This window comes from Arthroderma uncinatum, assembly GCF_011692745.1.
Source record: "Arthroderma uncinatum strain CBS 119779 chromosome Unknown scaffold3, whole genome shotgun sequence".
NCBI lineage: Eukaryota > Fungi > Ascomycota > Eurotiomycetes > Onygenales > Arthrodermataceae > Arthroderma > Arthroderma uncinatum.
In genome coordinates, this window is record NW_022983865.1 from 4,579,924 (window position 1) to 4,604,140 (window position 24,217).

General features: G+C 49.0%; 9 protein-coding genes across 9 annotated transcripts; 5 read left to right on the top strand and 4 right to left on the bottom strand.

The window, feature by feature from the left end:
• Nucleotides 1-254: 254 nt before the first annotated feature.
• GIQ15_05155 (uncharacterized protein) lies at nucleotides 255-2,769 on the top strand (the record flags this gene model as incomplete). The annotated part of the gene is made up of 2 exons (XM_033552572.1): nucleotides 255-306; nucleotides 368-2,769. 2 exons carry the CDS (start codon nucleotides 255-257, stop codon nucleotides 2,767-2,769), a joined length of 2,454 nt encoding a protein of 817 aa, XP_033406302.1.
• A 239-nt stretch (nucleotides 2,770-3,008) lies between these two features.
• GIQ15_05156 (DUF89 domain protein) lies at nucleotides 3,009-4,181 on the bottom strand (the record flags this gene model as incomplete). The annotated part of the gene is made up of 2 exons (XM_033552573.1): nucleotides 3,009-3,248; nucleotides 3,315-4,181. The coding sequence occupies 2 exons, from the start codon at nucleotides 4,179-4,181 to the stop codon at nucleotides 3,009-3,011; spliced, it is 1,107 nt and encodes a 368-aa protein (XP_033406303.1).
• Nucleotides 4,182-5,518: 1,337 nt separating this feature from the next.
• GIQ15_05157 (serine/threonine protein phosphatase PPT1) lies at nucleotides 5,519-7,287 on the bottom strand (the record flags this gene model as incomplete). The annotated part of the gene is made up of 6 exons (XM_033552574.1): nucleotides 5,519-5,554; nucleotides 5,610-5,734; nucleotides 5,796-6,401; nucleotides 6,463-6,898; nucleotides 6,956-7,036; nucleotides 7,135-7,287. 6 exons carry the CDS (start codon nucleotides 7,285-7,287, stop codon nucleotides 5,519-5,521), a joined length of 1,437 nt encoding a protein of 478 aa, XP_033406304.1.
• A 385-nt stretch (nucleotides 7,288-7,672) lies between these two features.
• Nucleotides 7,673-8,212, top strand: GIQ15_05158 (transcription elongation factor spt4; the record flags this gene model as incomplete). The annotated part of the gene is made up of 4 exons (XM_033552575.1): nucleotides 7,673-7,759; nucleotides 7,807-8,004; nucleotides 8,067-8,119; nucleotides 8,179-8,212. The coding sequence occupies 4 exons, from the start codon at nucleotides 7,673-7,675 to the stop codon at nucleotides 8,210-8,212; spliced, it is 372 nt and encodes a 123-aa protein (XP_033406305.1).
• A 388-nt stretch (nucleotides 8,213-8,600) lies between these two features.
• On the bottom strand, nucleotides 8,601-10,217 carry GIQ15_05159 (4-aminobutyrate aminotransferase; the record flags this gene model as incomplete). Its single annotated transcript, XM_033552576.1, has 3 exons — nucleotides 8,601-9,807; nucleotides 9,867-9,902; nucleotides 9,964-10,217. The coding sequence occupies 3 exons, from the start codon at nucleotides 10,215-10,217 to the stop codon at nucleotides 8,601-8,603; spliced, it is 1,497 nt and encodes a 498-aa protein (XP_033406306.1).
• Nucleotides 10,218-11,975: 1,758 nt separating this feature from the next.
• On the top strand, nucleotides 11,976-13,767 carry GIQ15_05160 (uncharacterized protein; the record flags this gene model as incomplete). Its single annotated transcript, XM_033552577.1, has 7 exons — nucleotides 11,976-12,200; nucleotides 12,262-12,412; nucleotides 12,464-12,548; nucleotides 12,605-12,730; nucleotides 12,781-13,130; nucleotides 13,191-13,364; nucleotides 13,415-13,767. 7 exons carry the CDS (start codon nucleotides 11,976-11,978, stop codon nucleotides 13,765-13,767), a joined length of 1,464 nt encoding a protein of 487 aa, XP_033406307.1.
• A 2,387-nt stretch (nucleotides 13,768-16,154) lies between these two features.
• Nucleotides 16,155-18,315, top strand: GIQ15_05161 (uncharacterized protein; the record flags this gene model as incomplete). The annotated part of the gene is made up of 2 exons (XM_033552578.1): nucleotides 16,155-16,347; nucleotides 16,421-18,315. The coding sequence occupies 2 exons, from the start codon at nucleotides 16,155-16,157 to the stop codon at nucleotides 18,313-18,315; spliced, it is 2,088 nt and encodes a 695-aa protein (XP_033406308.1).
• Nucleotides 18,316-19,618: 1,303 nt separating this feature from the next.
• Nucleotides 19,619-21,460, top strand: GIQ15_05162 (uncharacterized protein; the record flags this gene model as incomplete). Its single annotated transcript, XM_033552579.1, has 2 exons — nucleotides 19,619-19,670; nucleotides 19,776-21,460. 2 exons carry the CDS (start codon nucleotides 19,619-19,621, stop codon nucleotides 21,458-21,460), a joined length of 1,737 nt encoding a protein of 578 aa, XP_033406309.1.
• A 545-nt stretch (nucleotides 21,461-22,005) lies between these two features.
• On the bottom strand, nucleotides 22,006-23,655 carry GIQ15_05163 (glutathione synthetase large chain; the record flags this gene model as incomplete). Its single annotated transcript, XM_033552580.1, has 2 exons — nucleotides 22,006-23,263; nucleotides 23,348-23,655. The coding sequence occupies 2 exons, from the start codon at nucleotides 23,653-23,655 to the stop codon at nucleotides 22,006-22,008; spliced, it is 1,566 nt and encodes a 521-aa protein (XP_033406310.1).
• Between the last annotated feature and the right edge of the window lie 562 nt (nucleotides 23,656-24,217).

Genomic DNA, 24,217 nt, shown 5'->3' on the forward strand with positions numbered 1-24,217 from the left:
TATATCCATCACCGATATCATAATAGCAGCTCTTATATGAACCTCGATGTACCTCGGCTTGTCCAGATCCGGACTAGCGGCGGGAGTGGCCAAGGGAATAGCCACGTGACGTCAGGAGGTAAACAAAGCGCTTTCTCCATCAAAGTCGCGCAATACGATGGCAGCATAGAGAGTCAAGCAGCTTGTCTCCCTTGACCGCTGGATATTCCGTGGTATGGACAGTTGCTGATACCAATTTCATTAACTGAACATCGATGATGCTTAGCTGGTTGGCAGGCTCCAATCAGGACTTCGCAGGAGGTGCAGGTAAGGCGCCTCACTTATTCGAGATACCTTCGATATATTAACCGCCCAACTCGATTTCAAGCAGATGAGTCCAAGATTATCGATGCGCCAGAAACCCCTGCGCCAGTTTTCGCCTACAGGGCCTTTAAAAACGCGATGCTTGGAACTCCGGTCGCAGAAGTTGACGAGGACAAGGACTTGACTATTCCAATACGCCAGCTGAACCCGAACCTACACCGGCGAGATGATGGGTTGAAGAAGGCTGCTCAGAAGCATTCAATGGACGAGAACCGAAAGATAGAAATTCCCAGACTTGAGCCAAAACAGCAGGAACCAACACAGCCAGTCGTATCCCCTTCTAAGAGTATCCTACTCACTCCTGGAACTGCTGCAACGCGCCGGAAGACAGTGTCTTTTGGAGCTGGTGTGAAGGATAATGAGCGCAAGCCGGTTATATTCAACGACGGACCAGATCTCGAGCTAAGCGGGGGGAACATCAGCCGCCAATGGTCAATGAATGTGTCTGGTGGGTCGGGACGTAGGAGCAAATTGACACAGTCGCTACTTGAGGCCCGAGAAGAAAAATTCGGGCAGGAAGTGGATGGCCTAGATGATGTTAGTCGCCCAAAGAAAGAAGAACGACAGGATACCTGGGATATGGAGTTGGAGGATCATCACGATTCAGACCAATCGCAGGAGGACGAAGAGGATGTGACAACAAATCTCGAGGCGCCACACTCTCAGTCGGGGAAGTACTGGAAGTCTGAATTCGAGAACTATCGCACGAAAACGGAGAAGGAAATACGCAAACTCATCGAATACCGCTCCGTCGCCAAATCTTATGCGAAGAAGAAGGAAACGGAGGCGCTTCGCCTAACGGAAAAGCTGAAGCAAGAAGAATCCAAAGTGGCGGAAATGGAGCGACGCGTTTCTGAACTTGCTGCTGGCATGGTTGGCGGCGCGAATGGGGAGAACTCAAATAAGGATCAGATGTTTCGCGAGCTTTCAAGGCAGACTGCTGCAGCCTTACAGTATAAACAGAAAGCAGCAACTTTCAGGAAAACACTCGAAGATCACGGTGTGGTCGATAACAACAAACAACCGCAGCTGGAGGATCTGTCACCAGACGAAACTACGCAGAAACTCCGCGAGGTCGAGAGCGCTCTGAGGGAGGCTAACGCCCAATTGCGAGAGAGTAGCGGGAATTCGAAGTTGAACGAACTACAAGAACTAGTACGAAGCTCGGAGCGAAAAGCTGCTGAACTCAAGAGGGAGAACCTGCTGTTGCAACGAAATCTTGACAGAGTTAAGACTGAACTGCTACATGTTGGGGAACGACGAAAGGCGCAAGAAGAGAGGGCAAAACAGCGCGAAGAACGGCTGGAGTCTCGTGCGCAAGATTATAGTAAGCGCTTGACAGACTCTTTAAGAGATCACCAGGCAGCGGAGGAAGCACTTAAAAAGTCCTTTGACGTGGAAAGGAAGCAGATGCAGGAAACCATTGATTTGCTAAAAGGGGCGCTGTCTACAGGTGGATATCTACGGTCTGATAATACTCAAACCCAAGCGCACACTCGGTCGACAGGCCCTGAAGAATCCACAAGAGAGATCTTTCAGCGCTTGAAGGAGGAGACTAAGCGTGACCATCAGGCTAGAGTTGATTCATGCGGATCCGAAGATGGCGAACCAGAAATAACTCTCGACAGTTATAAGGAAGAGTTGAAGTCACCAACGGGGTCGCCAACGAAATCATCAACCAAGCCTCGTGAGCCTGCTCACCGTGCGGTCCCCGAAAGTCCCTTTGATGACGAGACCATTGGCGCTTTTTTGAAGAGCCTACGAGGAGATTCCAGCTCGCCGAAGAAACAATCTACCCAACACCGCACGGCCTCTCAGTATATCCTCGATGAGATAGAGGCCACCGACAGTGTCCTTTCTGCGAATATTCGTCGCAAACTGCAGCTTGAACCTGATTCTCGAATTCCTAGCAAACACTCAAAGAATTCTAACGAGCCCCTTAACCTCGCAGAGGAATTATTCATAAGACTCGGGGGTTCGGCCCGCAATCTTGAATCCCTTCGTCAAAAGGACGCCGATATGACAAACACTTCTCTAGTTTCAGCCCCTACTGTCACAGCAGATATGAAATCCACGCCTATCTCGAAACTAACCTCTAAACCGCGGACCTCATATCGCCCAGGGTACTCACCTCGTCCGTCCCTGATGTATCTCAACGCTGGTCGTGTAGACACGCACCCTAAAAGGCCAAAGGCTAGGACAGTCTCACAACCCGCTCGCCAGAAGGCCATTAACACTGCTTCAGATACAAATCGCCCACCGAGTACCAGGCCAGACGGCCCTGCTCATTCAAAACTCGATTCCATACCATCAGATCGACTCGCGGCGGCGAAAGCGAGGTTGAAGCAGAGGCAGCTGAATGCTAAGGTCGATGCAGAAGACAAGGAGAATATGCTTGCTGTTTAGGGTACTGTTATGGCACGAATTATGAATTAGTTGTTGGTTAACGTTTTGTATTAGCTGTCCAAGCATCAGCGAGCGAGCCTTTTTCCCACTACTGAAGTGGTTGAAATATTAATGTCTATTAAACGCACTCTAAACCACCATTCTCTCCAGTCCCCTTCTACTAAAAGCTGCCTGAGGGGGCGGTTCCAAATGAGCCTTCTCAAGCACTTCAAATCCGTGTTCCCCTAGCAGTGAACTGTTTATACCTTACTCTTCCCATCACATAGTGAAACGACAGCCCATTTCCCACTCCATGCCCACTTTCGTGATCCAGAGTCACCACCTCCATTCGGCATATTGCGCAGACGCTCATCCTCGCCTTTGTTTAAACCGACAACTACATCAGCTTTACAAGTGCGGAGAGCCAGTACTCTAACGCCTGAACCCAACCCAAGGGGCCCAATTGCGGTGTTAAATGGAGTTGTTGGGTCCCAGTGAGCCTAAACGGTCAAATTAGCGTCCCGTCACTCAGTCCCGATTATTATGAAGCAGGTGTCACAACTTACATCTGCTGTCAGCTTTCGATAATTTAGATCTCCCTTGAAGATGACTAGCTCGCTCTCCTTTAAGTCCTCGAAGAGCTTGGGAGCTTCATGCGGTAATCTCCAATAACTTGACCCGGCGGTCCAGAACCGATTCGGTCTGATAATCAATTGTCCTTCAGCATGGAAATCTCCCCACTGCTCGAATAAATATTTCAGCTCGTCTACTTCCTTCTCCGAAAGGGGTTCAGGTTTCTTCTCGGCACCACTCTCTCCCTCGTCTGAGCTGGTGAAGAAGCTCTGTGGGTTGGAAAGGAGAGCAATGAGATCTCCGAAATCCCGTGGCAAAACATCCGATACGAACCAGGGGATAGATTTGGGATGTAAAACGACACATGTGGCTAGGCCTGAGGAAAGGAGATAGCCAGCTAGGATGAGGTCGACATAGAGTTCAAACCCTGCGTTATCAAGAACGATGTCTACACGGCGCTCTTCATTCTTTCGTTCCATGCGGGCTTTGTTTAATATGTCAAATGCGGCTGGAAGGTCGTTCACAAGAACATTGGCTTCGGCCTTCTTTCGGGCTTCAGCACCTTGGAGCTTTTGGATATCTTCGTATGTGAGAGATGTCAGAAGGGAGAGATCGGTAGCGTTTCCCCATAGGCAAATCTCGCACATCTCCATAAATAGTATTTTGTCGGCTTCTTCTTGTTGTTCGGGCGACATGTCATTTCTCCTGGAGTGCAGTTGCTTTAGATCTTGAGATAACTCCTTGTATCGGGTCGCCAATTCAAGCACGGCTGGTCGTGAAGACCTAAAGGTTGACATCTTTTGGTTCGCAAAGACATCGTATTCCTTCCAGTGCTTTGAACGAGCAAAAGAGACATTCATTCTCCTGTCTTTTCAGTAGTATCTTCCTGTCAGCTTGGGGTGCCGGCTGTATGTATGCCTAGAAATGGAGCGTCCACTAACAAAGATAGCATTCTGCAAACAGCCATGGAGCATTATACCATGAGATATCACCACGCTCTGAAAGTTCCTTGTTATATACCGCAATATCTGACTCTCCATCTTCGGGTAGAGGTCTGTATATCGTATAAGGTGTATTAGCAACCATCCTGTCCGGCTCAATGGCATCGTCTATAAACGGATGAGATCTCACGTCAATTTTCTATCATGCTGCAGCTCATATTTCAATCCAGCCAATTCATGTAGAATATTCTTCCCTTCCTTTTGCGTCTCCTCATCTGTCGACTTGATGACTGAACGATGTAGGTCGTCGATAGCACCAGTCTAGGAATCGCCTTATTAGCTTGCTGTGAATTCGCCCAGGCCATATCGACCATGCAGAATATCGTGGAAATCTCACTAGAATAACGGGCCATCTTTCTACGGCTGAAATATATGCGAATGTCTTCTTGTCCGATGTGCAGACGGGGGCTATCATGACGGAGTCGTTAGCTTCGGCATGTATTGAATGACCCCGCCAACGCGATAAAGGCCGTTTATATAACAACCAGCGCCCACGAAACCGTAGAGCTATAGAACAAGTACATAGAGGAATGGGACTTACGGGTTTTGGTGTCGAATTCCATCTTGCAAGCTTGATACGCGATGTGATGAGAAGTATTGGATTGGGAGACACCAAAATATTATAATGCCGAGGGGTTGTCCCACTAAATTTAGTCAGGGCGGAATAATTCCAGGATCTAGATATTTATAATAGAACATTTTATAGATTATACGAATGCAGCCATATACTGATAGATAGCTCTCTTAAATTGCAATCTAATGCTAAAGAGCCAGGCTATATCCATATGAGCGAGAAATTGTCAACCCAGAACAACAGGTGTAGGGCTTGGAAGCAGAGTAACTAAACAAAAGTAAACCAAGGCGTTCTCTTCACTGTATTAGGTGATAGTCCCAATTTAATTCCATTTCTTAAACGCCTTCGCTCTACCATGCAGTTATATGATAACGGGTATCAGGTTCCTCGCTCGTAGATTCTAATAAATGAGATGGGGGTCGGGGTAGCTGCTTGCGATGTGGCGCAGGCATAAGCTGATGGTGGGAAAGGAGTCTATCCTGAGAACCTGCTTTCGGCTTTGAAGGAGAGATTAACATGGTCAATCGGTTATAACCCGTAGACCTGGGTGATGTGGGTTGCCATCGTGGTGTTATGAGACCTGAGCTCCTAGATGGATTTAGACGTCGTTTTGGCCCTTACTTTACATCAGAGACATTATCGAGTTGTTTGCGTAAGCCTGGATAGCAGAGTTAGTAAGAACTAGCTTCACATAGAATGGACGATAGACATACCATTGGCTTGATATCAGGATGCGGAACAGCATCGAACTTATGGAAGTCAAGCTTAAGCTCTGGGCCAATGTTGATGTATGCACCCTTATTTTCCGTGCTGTCACAGTATTTGGGAGCAGAGAATACTATCGTGATCATTAGTAGAGTTCGCCTTTATAAAGAAACCAAGGAGAGCCGGGGACATACCAGTAATACACCTTCCATCATGCTCGACCTCATAACCCTCCATGCGGACCTCGTGACTTCTAATAACCGCCTCGAGTCCGTTCTTCTCACAGAACCTCTTCGTGACATCAGGGCCAAACTGCATTCCGACGCCTCTCTTGCTGGGTCCTCTACCCGGTGCCGTCTGGGGATCAGTCCAGAGCATCTCCATCATCAATCCCTGCTGACCAGGCTGGCGCTGATTATGCCTGTTCAGCGCTCTGATATCAGCCAGTGAGATGTTATCATCAGAAAACAAGCCGCCGTGGAGAACTAGGAATTTCTGCCCTATCAGTGTAGCAAGGGCGAGTGCGCTGAAGGATTCAGAGAAGACCTTGAACAGACGTTCGGAGTATTTGGCCTTGCATTCACCTTCGAAGCCGTAGGCACGGTTCATGTCATCGGTTTCGTGGTTTCCACGGTTGATAAAGAAACCGTTGGGGCGCATCCATTTGTAGGCGTAGAGGAGAAGAGCGATTTCACAAGACCAGCTGCCGCGATCGACGAAATCTCCGTTGAAGAGGTAGGAGTGCGTGTCGGATGGGAAGCCGTTAAGACGGAATATTTCAAGAAGATCGAAGAATTGACCTGCCATTGGAGTTAGTGGGGGTAAGAAACGCTGCGTGTGCACGAGGGATATTAAACTTACCATGTGTGTCACCGCAAACGGTCATTTTTGAGCCCTCCTCAACGCCAACTTCCACCATGGTAGGCTCGTTATACGCAATATCCCGTACAGCCTTGACTATCTGGAAAGCGTATTTCTTGTGTATCTGCTTCCCGTCCTTGAACCGTTGAATCATATCGTCTATGAACTCCTGTGTCATCTTATCCTCCAACCGAGCGCCGTCGTAGCTATCATCCACGATAAACGAGTCGATATTCAGCCCCTCGAACGCTGACGGAGGATCCGCGACCTCGATGGCCTTCTCGAATTCGATACGCCGTACGAGCTTCTCGCACTCTGCTAGCTTGAGCTTCGCGTCACGGTCGTGTGGGGCCTTTTTCACCACGGTCTTGAAGTCTTTGAGTGCCGCGCGGGAGTTGAGGATTGCGGTGTTGGCGACTGCTCGGCGCCAGTATGCCTAGATACCGGTTAGTTATCGAACAAGTAGCCATTGCGTCGGTGCCGAAGTAAATACCTTGACGTATGAAGGGTCTAGCTCGATAGCTTTGGTGGCATCTGCGATCGCGAATCCAAACGCTTCCATCTTAACATTTACCTATCAGACGAAAGATAGAAGAGTTAACCTATGTGACTAATAACAACGTATACCCGTCGCCTAGCTACTTTATATTGATACGTGGGGTAAAGTTGTACCTGTGCTCTGTTACAGTAGAAGGACGGCTCCTGATCGTACAGCTCGATAGCACGAGTGTAGAAATCAAGTGCCGCGGGCCAGTCATGCTGCGCAAACGACTTGTTACCCTGCTGCTTGAGGGCAGTGGCAGCCTCGATATCGGATTGGGACATGGGGGGCGACGGATGTGCAGCGGGACGGGTGTGGGGTTGTAGATGGGATGCAGATGCGGGCTGGCGGTGCTGAGCAAGTTTATACAGAGAATGAAGGAGGAAATATCAATATGGTCTGCCCTATATACCGCAGCAACAGGAACAGCGCACGCAGAGAGAGGGAGAGAGACGTCGAGAAATGTCGAGATGTCAAAAGTGAAAGCGAAATACGAAAAAAGGCAGCGGAACCGGGAGGGCAGATAAGCTTTGGGCCTGTTAGTAAGCGGCTTAATAAGTCACTTACTAAGCGAAGAGCTTAACATCGACGAGAAGAGAAGAGAAGACGACGAAGAGCAGAAGAGAAGAAGACGAAGAGAAGAGAAGAAGAGAAGAAGAGAAGGTAACGATGGCATCCGGCTCCTTCTACGTCACGACGAGCCAGCAGCGCTCCCTGCGCGCATGCATGGTCTGCTCCATCGTCCAACTACACAATGTATGCAGTCAAGCCCTCTACCTGCTTCCTAACTAACGCCTGGCTAGAAATTCATGAACGAAGGCTGTCCCAACTGCGAATCCGTGCTGAACCTCCGCGGCAACACCGAAGCGATACAAGACTGTACCTCGCAGGTCTTTGAGGGGCTGGTTGCGCTGGCCGACGAGCGTACGTCGTGGGTCGCTCGCTGGCAGAGACTGGATGGATATGTGCCTGGAACTTATGCTGTGAAGGTCGTGGGATCTGTGAGTGCTGTCTGCTTACTTTTATGGTTCTTTTGGCGTTGGTTGGCTAATGTGGATGGTAGCTACCGCCAGAAGTGCTGGGTGATCTGGAAGAGTCGGGGATAACGTATATTCCGTAAGTGGCTGAGTGAGTATATATTTACAAATGGTTGGAGACTAACTGCTGGTATTCAGGAGGGATGGAAGCGCTGCCGATAACGATGGTTGATATGGGCATGCTGGTTTACTTGGGGTTGGGTTTTGGTTGTCCTGTTTTATATTCCGCTTAATAGGTTGATAGCGAGGCGAAGGCGTTTGTTCTGTTTTGGTATACACTACATTCTATCTGTCGGCGTTTGGACTTGCATGATCATGCGTGGCTACGGAAGTTCGTTGAAATAATGCATAGCATGGTCTGCTTAGAACAGGCTAGAACAGGCAAGGCAGAGAAATATAGCAAGACATGCTAAACGTTCATATTAGACTCGTGAGACGTATGTTTAAACTTGGGTGATCTTTGACAAACAGGTTGCAAATAGCTGCTTAACCGCAAAACGAGGTGAAAACAAAAAGTGGAAAAGAAAAAAATTCCGCGTGGAACAAATTAATGGCACTATCTATTGCTTGACGATTTTCTCCAACGACTCGAGCAGGATATCCGCGTGATGCTTCTGGAACACCAGCATGGGTCTCAGTCGCACGGCGGACTCGCCGCATCCACCGACGTTGATACCGACCTGCTTGCCGCGCTTCAACACCGCATCACGCTGAGGGCTATCCCAAGAGATGAACGTGCCCTGGCCCTTTCCTCGCAGGTTCTGGAACTGGTCGGGATACTTCTCAGCCAGTCGCTCGAGGCCGGCGAACAGATAATCTCCCGTCTGGGCGGTATGCTTGACGAGATCCAGTCGCTCGATCTCCTCGATGATGGCGCGGAAGATGAGTGCGCGTGCGGGATCACCCATCCAAGTGTTGAACTGTCTGTAAGGCTTGTTGGGCCTGAGGGCTGGGTTGCCAAAGTAGTAGCCTGCAGCCTGTGCCTTCTTGGAGAAGGTGACGATGTCTGGTGGGGTGGAGAGGTTCCAGTGCTCATGGGCCCAGAATTTACCGGTTGCACCAACACCAGTCTGTACTTCGTCGACGATCAAAAGGACATTGTTGCGCTTGGTGACCTCACGGAGGCCCTGGAAGAAGGCTGGGGAGGCGTGGTTGTCTCCTCCCTCAGATTGGACGGGTTCGATGACCACGGCAACGACGGGGTTGTGGAACTCTTGGATGGTTCTCTCGACTTCCTCGAGACAGCGTTGTTCCTCTGCTGCGTTTTCAGAGGCGAATTGGTCGAGAGGGTATTTGAGCTGTGGGAACGGAGCACGGGGCCAGTCAAAGGCCGGGATATCGAGCTTGTGGATGGCCTTGCTGCGAGTGGTGGAGAGAGAGCCGAAGAGGCGGCCGTGGAAGCCGGAGGTGAAGGACATGATGGAGTAGTTGGGGGAACCGGGAGCCTGGTTGACCATGGTGGAGGAGACGTCCTCGGCGGAGAACTCAGCCTCGGGCCCACCACGCTGGCGCTGGGCATAGTACATGAAGGCGGCCTTGTAGGCGGTCTCGTTGGCATCAGAGCCGGTGGTGGAGGTGAAGACCTGGTCGAGACCCTTGGGGGCAACACGCAGGAGACCGGTCTCCAGGATGCTTGCCCAGTTGTGGGAAGGGAAGTTACCGAGTGCGGGACGGTTGATGAGAGCACTGGCCATATCGGTGGTCTTTGTGGCAGCAAGCAATGCCGCGTTGTTGTAGCCTACAGGGATAGAGGCGATTTGGGCAAATCTACATACCACGGGGGTCAGCCTGGAGTTTCGATCAATTGTCTAGAGCAGCACACTCACACATCAAGCAGGACGTTTCCATCGAGGTCTGCAATGCTATATCAGGGATGGCTATCAGTATGCTGTCCCAATTGACGGTCTGAGGGCGCGGACATACTAGTTGCCCGTGGACTTTTGGTAGTCGACCAGCATGTTCAGACTCCTGGTATCGAACACCCGGTCAAGCTTGGTGATCTCCTCCTTGCTCTTGGGTCCCGGGATAGCAGTCTTCACCGTAGGCCCCTCTGGCTCGTTGGCGAAGAAGGGCTTCTCAGCAGCGGCGAGCCGGGGGGTGTTGCTGAAGCATCTGGCACCCTGGACCCGCGCAGCAGCAGCTCTCACGCCCACCCTGGAGCGTAGAATCGAAGCCATTGTCGTTGACCGAGTGCCGCCTAGCACGCAGAAAAGGTATGCAGAGATGTGGGAGCGTCGACAGAAGCTGCTGGAGAGATACAGAGTATATGTAGGATGTTGAGTCTTCGTTGTTGTTGATGTCGTAGCTCTCCCCGCAACCTGCCCGGCTTTTGTTCGGCCGAGCCGCCCAATCAGGGATGGCGCGCTAGTCCCGAACAGGAAGAAACATCCCGCCGCGATAAGATAAAACTGCTTATGTCATCCATCTTCGGGCCGGCTAAGAAGACGATAGAAGAAGATAATAGAATAGAATAAGAATAAGATAATAGGATAGAAGATAATAGAATAGGATAGGATGATGATGATAGGATATGATAGGGTGAGGATGATAGGCCAGGAGTAGAAACAGTCGCCAGACGAAGGCGTTGGTGATGGCTGATCTAGCAACTGGTTAGACGGCTAGTGTCTCGTCGGCTCTTCGGTGATGGAGTTGGCCTCTCTCTCCTCGAAGCACGCCCTTTGACACCGCGGGACGAAGGTCTAGAACGGGAATAGAAATCTCACGTGAGATGGTTGATGGTTGGCCGTTGGGCAGGACAGAAGAGAAGAGAAGGGTATCGACACCAACCCGAAGACCACTCGTGGGCGTTTGTTAGTGGTCTCTAGCTCTGGCACTGCCATAGTGACAAACGATGCAGATGATTCATCGAGTACTCATCGAGCGATTAAAGTGAAGTCTCCAACTGAGTAGGAAGGTTTTCAGCCGTCAAGTTAATATATCTTCTTTATCAAACGAGATAAGAGATCGAGTCAGGTAGCCGTAATCTATCCTTCAAGAAAGTCGCTAGAGTCGCCACCGTATCACTTCATCTCGGGTGACAGAAATCCGTATAGCAGACACGACTGGCTCACACTCTGTCACAGCTTCAGCCTTGTGCAGGGGCCGGGACCCTTGTCTGGACGGTGAATCAGTGCATTGCGTTCTGAACGGCGTATCCACAACGTGTGCAGCCACTCGGCCCCTGCAATCCTCCTCTCTGCACCTCTGGATCCTTCGCGCCAGCGTTGGCGCCTCCACCGGACGGGCAAGGCCGTCGCTTGATGACGCATCCTCGGCCGTCAGGAGAGCCCGATGTTGACGGTGAATAATTATATAGAGTAAGTACTTACAGCTGCTCTCTGATGTCTTCCTGATTACTCCGTATATTCAGTCTGAATGTGATGATGCTGAAACTCGGAAGATTTAACGTTGCAGTTAAGGTTGTCCAGCCGGCCCGGCGGAGTTAAATTATCCTTAATTTACTCTATATATACACTCGCATGCCATTTGGCCACGTTCAAGCGCCCTTGGATCGTCGTGATCAGCGAGTAGAAGGTGAACATGGTGAATTGGGCGACTGGGGGCCAACTTGTATGCGGTCTTGTATACTTACTTTGTCTTCTGGCAGGCCCGAGGCCTAGCTGCGACGTGTGTTTCACCTTCTCCCGCCCGCCCGCCCAGACAGGGATGAACTTAGCGCCCTCATGGTGGGCCAGCGTCTTCACGTCCAGGCCAGGGGAAGAAATATTTCTTGAACTCGGATCCTTCCATCGCTCCTTTTTTTTCTCTTTCTCTCCCTCGTGTTTGTTTGCTGCGTTATTTTCATTCCTTCGTTTATTACAAGCGTCCTGTCCTTCGTTGATCACTTTAGCTGTTCATTTACCGTCCTTTTACCCTGTTTACTCCGTACTTACTTGCATCGTCACTATCATTTATCTACCCCTTAGTCCCCCAACATGAGTGAAGAGGTCCACCACATACAGGAACAGGGACCGCGACCGATTCGAGCGGAGAGCAAGACATCCAGCATGGAGACCAAGTGTGAGAAGAACGGCCAAGTCACGCCGTCAAAGATCACTCCTCGGCCTACATATATCAGCAGCGCAGCAGCCGGCTCAGATCTCAAGCTGCCTCAGCAGATGCTCTCTAAGAGGAATACAATCGACATAAACGATTATTTCGTCAGTAGCCTTCTTTATTTCCTGCTTTAAAGTGCATCCGTCTAATATATTGGGTGAATAGAAAGGACCCAGGAACCTCGACAGACACTCGAAATGGCCGCTGTTCCTCCGAGTCCATGGCAGTGTTATGCCCCGAATGATCATCCCGTTGTTGGTAATGGCTTGCTGGTCAACCGTTATCACCTGTGTGACCCGTCTGGCTAAAATTCCTCGTACGTTCGTCATTACACCGTATAGATGCAGATCCCTCTAACATTCGGTAGTTGGCATTGACTCGACCCTTCTTACTGTGCTCGGTTTCGTCGTCGGTCTCGCGCTCTCTCTCCGAAGCTCGACTGCATATGAACGGTACGCCATGCCCCATGATTTTTAGGCTAGGATATATCTAACATGTTCACGTTTAGTTATGGTGAAGGCCGCAAGTACTGGGCAACTTTGATGCAGTCCTCTCGCAGTCTGGCTCGTATCATCTGGATCCACAAGACTGAACGCGAAGGAGAAGAGGGAAAGGAAGACATCATCTCCAAACTGTATGTTCCTATTAATTATCATAGTTGTGGTTATCGCTAACGCATGCCAGGACTGGAATAAACCTCATCGTGGCCTTTGCTGTGGCCTTGAAACATAAACTACGTTTCGAGCCTGGCAATGGTTATGAAGATATCTCGGGCCTCATCGAGCATTTGGATACCTTTGCCAAAGCAGCCAACGATCCTAATGCCGGTCCGGAGAGAAAGCCCGGCATGCTCAAAGCTGTCGGCCAGTATCTTAGCGTTCCCATGGCCATGTCCAACCCGCGAAAGCAAATCAAGCGCTCCGACAGGCCCCTGGGAAATCTGCCAGTAGAGATCCTCAACTACCTCTCCTCCTACATCCATGAGTCCCTGATGAGTGGCTCCATCCCCATGCCCGTCCACCAATCTCAAGCCGGTATGTCACTCCCTTTTTAACTATTATTGTATAGTCTAGCACACGCTAATATTTATATAGGTGCTTGTCTGGTTTCTCTGGAAGAAGTCATGACTGGTAACGAGCGTGTACTCAACACCCCTCTACCACTCGCATATACCATCCTGATCTCTCAAGTCACATGGATCTATGTTCTCGCCCTGCCATTCCAGCTCATCAACAAACTTGGCTGGGTCACCATTCCAGGAACTATCGGTAAGCTTTCTCGCTCTATCCCTAACATCCACCCTACTAATACCTCTTAGCTGCTACATACATCATCCACGGTATTGCCTCCATCTGTGCTGAGATTGAAAATCCCTTCGGTGACGACGTCAACGATCTTCCCCTTGACGTCTTCTGCCAACAACTCGCTGCCGACCTCGATATCATCACCTCTACTCCACCCGCTGAGCCAGCCTCGTTCATCAACCGCGAGGATAACTATGTCCTCTACCCACTAAGCAGGAGCAGCGTCAACATGTGGAAGGACCGCAGCGTTGAAGATATCCGAGCTGCGCTCAAGGCCAAGGCGACGCTTACGCCCGCCAGACTTAACGAGGCCGGCTCGAGGGACCTGGCATTGGCTATGAAGGGCCAGGACGAATCCATTGCGTGATCGTATATAAGAGGCTACGCGAATCGATGATTACAGGGCTTGATAGAGTCATCCCCTCACTCATTTATGCATATATACGCCTTCCGACAACACTACACAAACCGTTCGCCATATTCTTTCATTTGACTTACTATCATTGTTAATCACCGTTGCCCTTATCCGGCTCCAGCATATATGCTGTCACTTCTTTTCTTGGTTTATAGCGTGGGAGTTTTGTATATTGCTTTTTTTGATTTCAAACCAGTCCTTTATTGCGTTTTTTGGTTATATGTGCTTTACATATCGAAACAAAATGTCTGTCCAATAGAATAGAGGCCTAAAATGCGTCAATTGCACGAATTTCCTTGAAGTTATTCTTCGTAGTCTTCTACCTGAGGTGAATCACCCTTTCTCTCAGCGCCTAGACACTGGATGATCCGTATAAGTTGTCGAGATACTCTTCAATGCATCAAGTGATGACCTCAGAAGTCGCGTCTCGGAATAGGATGGCCCAAGGGAACGAGATGGTGGTCCCCTTGATGCCTCGCCTCGCGGCGCTGTGAGGTGAGAGAGGCGGTCTAGCAACCTGCCCTCAATGGATATCAATAACAGTAATTAAACATGCCCTTTCCCCCTTCAAGGCACAAATAGCTCCCTCCCAGTACCTCCAACCAGTGCACCGAGCCAGGAACCCCTCGCTATGACCCTCCACGCTACATCCATAGACCCAGTCCCAGAACCAGAGCCAATCCAGGAGCTCATCGCAGCAGCTACGGCAGCGGCATCATCATATGGAACTCGAATCCAAAGCGAGTTCGCGTCCTTTTGGTTCACCTTGTTCCCTATTTTGAGTATATCAATGGGTATAGCTGTGCCAGAAAGGCCAAGATATTGAGAAAGGGCAGCAGATAGATACGTTTTCGCCGTGAGAGGGTCGAGTTGTTGGGATGCGTCGGGCGTTTTGGTGATTGAATCGGAGGTAGTGGAGACTCTATTGTCATTGACAGTTGAATATTAGCTCATCTTGTATTTCACTTTTTTATATTGTCTACTTTGAATGGTCAATTGACATTCTATATTGAGGGTGATCATACAATTCAAGGTGGAGATAAGCCCATTGTGGCTTCCGGGACGTCAATTTAACTTGCGTCTCTACGGAGGTAGATTTGCGTTTCCTTTTATTCTCGCCCATGATTAACACACGCGTAGCTATAGACGGGGTATCTCGGGTGTGTCGCGGATCGTAACTAAGTTGGTTAACGGAAGTAAGGAGCTTGTATATTTATTTATCTGACTGTGGTCGATGTTTTTAAGCTGTCGCGGAACTTTTTGGAGCTTGGCTTTATTTTCTTGGCGGCGGAACTCTAAATTATCAACATGGAAAAAGATATCAACAAGTCAACCTCAGCATCAATATTCAATCATTTAACTGCAAACAAATGTCCATAGGTAATAGGGTCATTACGCACTTATTTTCAATAATAATATAGTTACAACTATATTTTAGATAAGAGTTCTGTATTAGATCTACGGAGCAGCGCTCTGGTCATAGATCTAACTCACTTCCTACTTCCATAACACACCAATTGCACTTACTATGGCGCCATCTGGCCTCAAAAATCTTCTATATCAAGCAGTAGAGTTTATATCCAGCAGATTCTTCACCCTGCCACCCTTTTTTCGTCCCCGCTTTTTCCCCTCTCACCGTTGGGGTGAGGGTGGCTGGTAGGTAGGGAACCGCCGTGAAGGACAATATATATCTGCATTGAACAGGCTAGTAATGCAGGATAGCGGAGAATTAAGGCGCTTATTCAGGCCTCAGCAAGGTGGTGGGCCCGCGCTAAAGATCTCGGGTACCGTGATATCAAGTTTGGCTCCTATTGTTCGCAGCCTGTGAGACGGAAAAGGAGGGCGTTCACAATCGGATGATATAGATATCAGCTATTCGTCTTCTCTGCAATGAAGAATTTTCATACATCCCCTCCCCTTAGCTTCGTTTTGCGGCCCAGCCCCTTTTCAATCTGGTATTATCAGGATGAGGCAGTATCTATATCTTCGTCTCCTCCCCTCGTTCTCTTTCTCCTTCTCCTTCTCACCCTTCTTACACCCTTCGTTCGCAGACCCTCCTCACGAAGCAGATTTCAGCCAGTTGCAAGATTCTCTTCATCCAATTGACAAGTTCCGAGTCCTAGACTTCGAGATTGAAGAGCCGGTGCTTCCTTTTCACCAGATATCTCAATTTTCCCCCTTTTATCAACTCGATTTAAACACTTGCAAGATAGCCAGTTCTTGAAGCTGGCTTCAAGTTCTGCACTACTCGCCTCTTCCGATTGAACCATCGTAGCCTGTGGCTACTCTTCAAAACATTCAACATTCAAACGACAACAAATACGAAAAAGACCAGCAGCATGGATTATGTTCTGGGATTGACCATGGAGGAAATAGAAATGGCAATGGGCCTGGCAGCGGCTGGACCGCCACCACCAAACCCACCAAACTCAAACTACAACAATATTCCTACATCCAGGCCTATCATCGGGTATGGTGTGGCCAATGATGAAGGTGAAGATGAATATGATGACGAAGACGAGGACGACGAGGGTATGTATTTCCTCAAAGCCACACGGCCCATAATCCTACTTAGAGAATGAACTTCTGGCTAATATCAATATAGAAGAAGAAAAGCCAGTAGCCACGACGTCTAAGAGAAAAAAATCGACCAAGAAAAAAGAACCAGCGGCCGATCCTGCTGAGAACTATACGGATATAGTCCCAGGCCAAGGTTCATGGTCATTCGAAAATCTTCCGGATATCCTATACGTTTTCAGGGGCCCAAATCAACCAAGGGGCAATGTCGAAGTTCCAACGAAACCCTCAGCTTGGGGCGATAGTCCATCGCTAAGATGCTTTCCCATCCTACCGGATAGGGTATCGGGCAGTGTCGAAGAATTTAGGGTAGAGGCATGGATGCGCATGGATAGACGAATCCAGCTCCATGACATCACCGACAGGATGCACCCGGCGTTTAGGATCGTCCCAAACACGCTGCAACAGCGCGGAGTCCGATTCCGACAGGCCTTCAACATCGCATCTTGGGGGGTATCATCTAAACAAACCGACAAGGCCGTCGAGGCTATTAAAAGCAAGCTGATCCAAAACAACATCAGCTTACAAGCAAATACCACGCGCGGCTTGACACCGGGTTTGATTAATCCAAGCCTTGGGGAAGCGGGTGGCAGAATCTCTGTCCCCCGGCAATACGCACGACGAAAGGATACCACGATTCGTGTAGGAATGGCTGCAGGAAATTCAATGCTAGGAAGCATTGGCCCAGCGCCGGCGCTGGTTCCAAGAATGTATGCACCTACATCAGCAATCAATCCTGGTGCGAACTCAACGCAAATGATTTCGAAAAGCCCACCCGCGGCAGTAGCGTCCTTCACAGGAGCTCCCTCTTCGGTGACAGCATCCACGTCGCTCAGAGGATTGAGGAGGCCAGCACCTACGCCAACCCGAGTTATGCCTGCTCAAATTCTTGCTAGAGCTGCAACAAACGCAATTGCGAATCCTTATGGTCACTGTTTCACGGCGCCGGTGCTTACAGCATCTGGTGAGGTCAGAAGTGTCAGGGCTCCCACCCTCGACGCTGCGAACGCAACTTTGGAAAGTGCAATCGCAAACATACTCCAAGAACAAACGAGGAACCCATTGTTCGAAGAATTGCTCAATGACCGTCAATCGCAACTGATGCGGGATTATGAAAGGCGTATGGCATCTCGCCCACCGCAAACAGTCCAAGCAAATCCTGATACCTGGCCATGCCACCAGCCTATGGTAAGCTGGGCGGCGGAAGCGGCACCAAATCCTACCCCAGCTCCACGGCCCACGGGTACTATCTCAAACCCCGAGCACAATCTTCTTCGGAGGGTTCAGGATACGCCGATCCAAGGCTCCGCACGACCCAAAATCAAAAAGGCGTCCACCCGCCGTCAACGTTTGTCACCAGCTCGAAACCATGGACACAGACAGAATGGTCGTAATCCTACTGCAAGCATCAATACCAGCAGGGAGTTGGATAGGCTCGAACCCTCGACGATACGAGCTATCATCAGCCTTCTTGAGGTGAACACTGAGGAGCAGTTCCGCCAGTTCTGTCATCAGTTCACCGCCTCAAGCAACGCCATTGTGAAGAAAAGCGAATCACCAGATCCGCAACCTCAAGCCTTAGCCGCCAGTTTCAATGAACCACAAGTCGGCACAACTAGGCCAGTTGTCATCGAATTTGACAACACCGAACAGGCTGAAGAGGACCTTGTAGAAGACAACCTCACCTTTGACGAGCTCATTGCGATATACGAACACGAACAAGAGAATGGTCCAGCACGACCAATACCATCCGCATCGGACGAATATCAAGAGGTTGCCAACACCCAAGAATATCTGATGGAAGAGGCACAGCGTGTAGCCGACATTCCTTCATACGAATACTTGGGCATTACTCAAGAGCAGTATGAGAAAATCATAGCTGGGGACGACGACCTAGCTGAGAGATTGACAGGGTATCACTAAGAACGAGAAGAACAAGAAAGGCAATTGATTTGCCACTTGGACGGGCTGGTCCCTCCAAGATAATCCTACGACGAGACGTGATACGATACGGAGATTGGGGACATGACGGATGGTTTTGTTTCATGTAGATACTAAACGGATTGGACGGATTTGTATGAAAGAAAGGAGCAAGAAAACAGGCGAATGAGGTAAATGGATGAGAGAGAAAAAAGGAAAAGCCCAAAAAAACGTGGTTCATGGTTGAATATGCGATGTTTTCTGTTTTTATGTTTGTCGATGTCAAGTTTAACTCAAGGTTGATGCCAAGCCATAGCTAGTTTAATTGTTTAGTCATCTTATTTCCGACTTCAACTTCATCATTTTCTTCCTCTTCATCGCGGCCATTTACGTCGATATTTCATCCTGCTACAAGAATCCAGGAGATACTTACAAGCGTGTGATTTACGGCTTGACATGAGTAATCCTGCTATCTACGACCAAGTCAATCCACTATGAGAGTCGCAACCCTATGGGCTGTCTTGTTTTCTCGTGTTGATTCTCTACACCAAATGGTTTATGATACCTTTAATTATATTATACCAAGGCTATCCCAATTATCCTCTGTCATCAAGTAGCCGCCGTATGGCGGTCACACAATACCTTTACTTCAAGGCAGATATTATTGGAATTTTGCCCGGAGCTATCAATATCCTATGATCTCATACTGGATGATCTGATTTCTTAACGTAACAATATGTTATGAACTTTCACACAAAATGCACCACTTTAAGGTCCATTTTCAATACGATTACATGCTATCTAAATTGGGCGTAATCATAACAAAGCTCTCTAGATTAGGAAAGCACAGAGCTTGTAGCAAAATCAATGGATATACCTAGGTATATTATCAGTATATATATGTGTGTTGCTTTATATACATGCCCTTGGGGTCAGGTATCTCACTTATCCATGATATATATATCCATCTCTATATAGGAGATGAAATATGGAATATACACAGGTATTCACTGCTGGAGACTTCACTGGTGAAGGTGGAAGAATGAGAAGTCCCCTATTGTTCTCCTTTCTAGGCCAGCCATGTTGCCAGCTCTCTTGTTTAATAGAAAACTGCGCTAATGAAGCAAAAGTTTACGCTAAAACCCTTCCATCACTGATATTGTGTTGCTCACTTTTCACATATCAGAGAGTGAGGAGGACTTGTTTTGCTCTCTAAGCAAAGGTGCCTCCCACTCAGCCAAATCATCCCTGCTGGTTGTTGACATCCTGCCATTTCTCACAGCCCTTGAATTGTTCTGCTCTAGCCATGGCCGAGATAAAGATGGAGGACGCGGGCGTGCCGCTTATTCTGCCCTCTGGTGAGTGTATACCCAACGCAGGAAGGCCTCCGGGTGGTGGCATATTGTCGTCATCGAGCTGGGTAACGGTTTGGGACCTCTAGCTAACCAGGTGTTGCTGAATAGCTCAGCACGAATGTAGCCGTAAGTGGCCTCCTGCCGAAGCCATTGATATATATACCAAGACTGACGCGTTGAATCCAGATGACGGGATTCCAGACATGCTGCATACCTGCTACCACCCCTATCACTCAGCCTACAGCCCGGCACATTTGCCTCCTCTTCTATTCCGACTAGATGCTCCAACAGAGCCGCCTATGCCCCGTATAATTCGGTATTTAACCAAAGACGGGGCAATCTCCTATGTCAAGGAGAGTAACGCAATCAAAGACTTCCAATTTCTGCTACGATATATCTCTGTTCGCGTATCCGGCTGGCTCCTGGAATACTGGATGAGGACTGACCCCCGCCTCACGTATCGAGATATTAAGGCGCGAATGACAGCTTCTCCGAGTGATATTCCATCTGACAACGCGCTAAACATGCGTCGTGAGCGCGAAGCCCGCCTGCCGCTAGGTCTCTCCTGCTGGACCACGCGTCGTGGCGAAATCACCAGAACTGAAGTTGAAAGGGTTGAACGCTGGTCTCAGCCGCAAATCTCCTTAAATACTACCATGGAAGTTGAACATGCCACGTCCGCCAGGACAAACGAAATGACCCCCGTTTGTCTTCTAATGAGGCGTCTCGATGGAGGAAAACCTCAGCGATATGTCCTAGATACGTTCATGGACGGAAGAGAAGGGCCGCATGTACCTGGGCTGCGTATAACGGCTGCCATTCAACTTCTGTATCAACTTCAGGACTTCGCTAATGTACTGGACACAAAGGACTGGAGATACTTACCCGGAGAGTACCTCCCGGAGTCATGGATTAGGAGAACTGGGCCTCGAACCAAGTCCCAGGCTGGCAGTTCAACTGACAGCGACATGAAGTTTGACTTGATCGCCCCCAGCGAAAGTGGGAAAAAGAAAATGAACGTTGGCAAGAGAGTGGGATATCAGGCAGCATACTCTGAGGGTGGTTCAGAAAAGGAAAACATGAATGAAGGAGGATGTCATTGTGGTGCAGTTAACCGTCTGAAGGAGGACGATGAAGATGCCCCATCTGACATGCCAGGTGACCAGCCAGCTCTCGGCAACATGTCATCTCCCATTCACTCAAAGCAGAATACTGTATGGAAGTTTGCTGGCTCTGCATCGCCTTCACAGCAGGTCTCCTACTCTTCTTCACAGCCTGAACAGAGTGATTATTATGGAGAACAGCCACATACAAACACCTTGTCTGATCCATCTTGCATAGACCAGCCTGTTATCCAATACAACCCCCAACTTACAGTGAACATCTACGGTGCTCCATACAATGAATCTTCCCTCCAGCAGCAGTCTCAAAAAGTATTGTCTATTCCATCTTCAGCCCAGCATACTTCACAGGAAACGTTGAACCAGCCTCCGCCGTATTTCAGCCAGTCGTACGATGGAGGAAACGAATTCATGTCGAATCAACATCAGACACCCAAGGATCAGGGATCGGATTTTCTTTCCATGAGCCCTCCAAGTCAGCAGTATGAAGTTCCCGAGCCGTTTAGATTCAATGGAGCTGGCCTATTTTCAATCCGGAACAACCCTGCCCATCGTCTAAATACCAATACCTCCGAGGTGATGGAGAGAAACAACCCGTTTCTTGACCTCGACTCCCCCAGCATAGCCAACCAGCGATCATTTGATGATTTCTTTACTGCAGATCTTGAATAACTCTTGCGAGGCTTATTCAGGTCATTTTTATCTTAATAAGTTGTTTTTCCTTGGATTTTATCGGGGGTAAAGGGTTAAACATACAAAGATCCCTGGATACCAAATATTGATACACGCATTAGTTACTCACTTGAAAAGGGGAGCAGGCATTTTTCTTTTTGCCTTGCATAGCTGATTTGTTTCATAAAATTTCCCCGGATTCTAGTTGAACTAGTACTACCCTTGCCGGAGTATTAGTTGTTTCTCCCCTCCTGTGTGATAGCTAGATATCTAATTACCTGAGCATGGACGTTGAGATATTGTTTTATACATCCTTCTCTTGACAACTAATCGCTTGTTTCAGTTCCAGTCCTACTTTCGAACAGTCTTTTCCGGTACTGCTAAACTTTCCAATCGATGATCTGTTAATTTCCCTTTGGATCTTCTCGGGCTTTCTATTAAACCGTACAATGATATAGAGTGTATGAGGGTGGAGAAGGGAAGTTGGAGTCATCCCTTGAGGCTAAAATCGACGTGTCTCTAGTTCTAGTTTAATCCAGACTCTGTTAAAAAAGCAATATACTGTCCAAGGAAGAGAATCCGGCGGCCACACCTCCTTCGTCACTGTCCTTGGCCTTCGTTCTCATCAGCCAGCCGCCTTGCTCATTATGCAGAAGCTCGCCATTTTCTTTCCATAAGGCTGCCCCGTACATGCCTAATTCCCCTACTACATCTCCGCTGAGGACCTGGCCATCGCTACGGAGAGCAACATTCTTAGCTGGCGGGGGTTGGATGAGTTCCATGAGGATCCAGCCTTTCCAATCCTTTTCAGGCAGTGATTGGAGGAAAGCGGGTATCGAGTCACGATATACGTTATTTCCGCCTCCTTCACGCTGAGGCTTTAGCACATGGTTTGCGGCTGTTTCCGGATTCAATGCAAGCTCTCTGCCACGGCCTCCAACAGAAAGGTCGTATTGAGGTGCAAAGGTAGCCCGAATTTGTTTTATCTTTGTAGGTTCAGTGTTGGGTAGGAAACGAGTGAGGTAGTCCATTTCGGGTCCTCCCACTTCGGTAGCAAGAATTTGTTGCACCTTCTTGCAGCCTGACAATTGGCTGAGGACAGTTGGGCACTTTATGGCTGCTGAGCGCTCTAGATGTGTCCGTGCTTTCCATGATGCTTCATCCGGGTAGTCCTGTGGTCCATACAATGCTCGAAGGTAGATAGTGGTGGCCTCAAACTGGGTAGAGGGAGAATAGGGTGGAGTATATATAATAGGGCGCGAAGGGTTAGATTCAGGGATGGATGTTAGTTCTAAAATTTCGGGACTCGTGATTCGGAAAACGGGGATGTTGTGAGACTGAGTGAGGCACGTTGCTAGTTCCATCTGGTCGAAGAGATTTCTTTCTCCAGCCTGGACTACAAACAGAATGCATAACGGCAATGCATTTGGCGTTGACTTGGAGGGGCCGTATGCCTTGTGGGCAGCAGCAAGGCCACCGGCCAAAGCAGGGACAGCCGTATTCACTGGTGGTAGGTTCCCCTTTAAGGCTGGATGCGATGGGTACACTATGGGCTCTCCCGTTGGCGAGGATAGAAGAGATGTATGTAGCGCTGATACCAGGCATGATAGCCCTCCAAAGGATGCAGCAATGGTGTTGAATTCAACTTGCTTCAATTGTGCTTCCTCCAAGGAACTCTGAGGCTTGTGTACCATGTAATCTGATCGGAACAAGCCAAGTGAGAGAGGCTGTACATATCCCTCACTTTTGACTGCGAGATGAACTTTCCAGAGGCCGGCCACGAAGTCATCTACGTCAACGAGACTATCGAGTAAAGATTAGCGATTGATGGCTAACTCGAACAACGTAGGCCCAAAACTGATATAAAAGGATATAGGGCAAGCTTACTCTTCAATTATCTCGCCCAGCCAGTCTATATTACCGCTTATCGAGGCGTACAGCTCGTTATACGTCTTCTGCACCGAGACGGCAGACTCGTAGCAAGACCTGGGGAATAAACTCGGAAAAAGGGTCACTGGAGCATTGGTCGCTAGCACGCCCTGCGGATCTGCTGCACCCTGTACAAACGCCGGAGGAGGCCTGACAGCAAGGCCGTGATGTATACACCAATCCTTTACAGTAGAAACTAAATGCTGTTTCTGTTCTGGAGAGAGCTCCGGCGGGTACGAAGCCGAGAGGTCCATTGGAGAGGACATTGATATATTATAAAATTGAGCTGTTAAGTTGGTGAATGCAGGCCCGTACAAACCGCCCTCGTAGACGGCGCAGCTATCGGCCTTTATATGAGTCCCTAGTGAGCTGGAACTGACGCGAATCGCGACCGGATTATCAATCAATCTGATCCCTCGGCGGGGCAGCTTGACCCCACGTTGCTACCCCGCTGATGTAAGCCTAACAGGCATGTCCTTTTCCTTTTGCTTTCGATAGCAGGCAGTGAGGTGACAGTGAATATATATCGCCAGTATCGCGCATATCAGTGACCACCCAGCAAGACTCGAAACTGCATCTTTTTTCTTTTTTTAGCCTGCGACTTGCCCTTTTTGGGTCGCTGACATCGAGAATTTCCCGATCGGGACCTGGCAGGCTTACATAAGAAAACGGGTTCCACGTGACGAGCGGAAAGCTTATATTTAGTGTCTTCACCGCCCTTGGCAGAAAAACGGCCGAGTTTAGGGCTAATCGCCGAAAGAGGAAGTCAACACGTCCAACGCGTCGTCCTCGAGCAGAAGAACAAGAAGAGAGCAGAAGAGGACGACG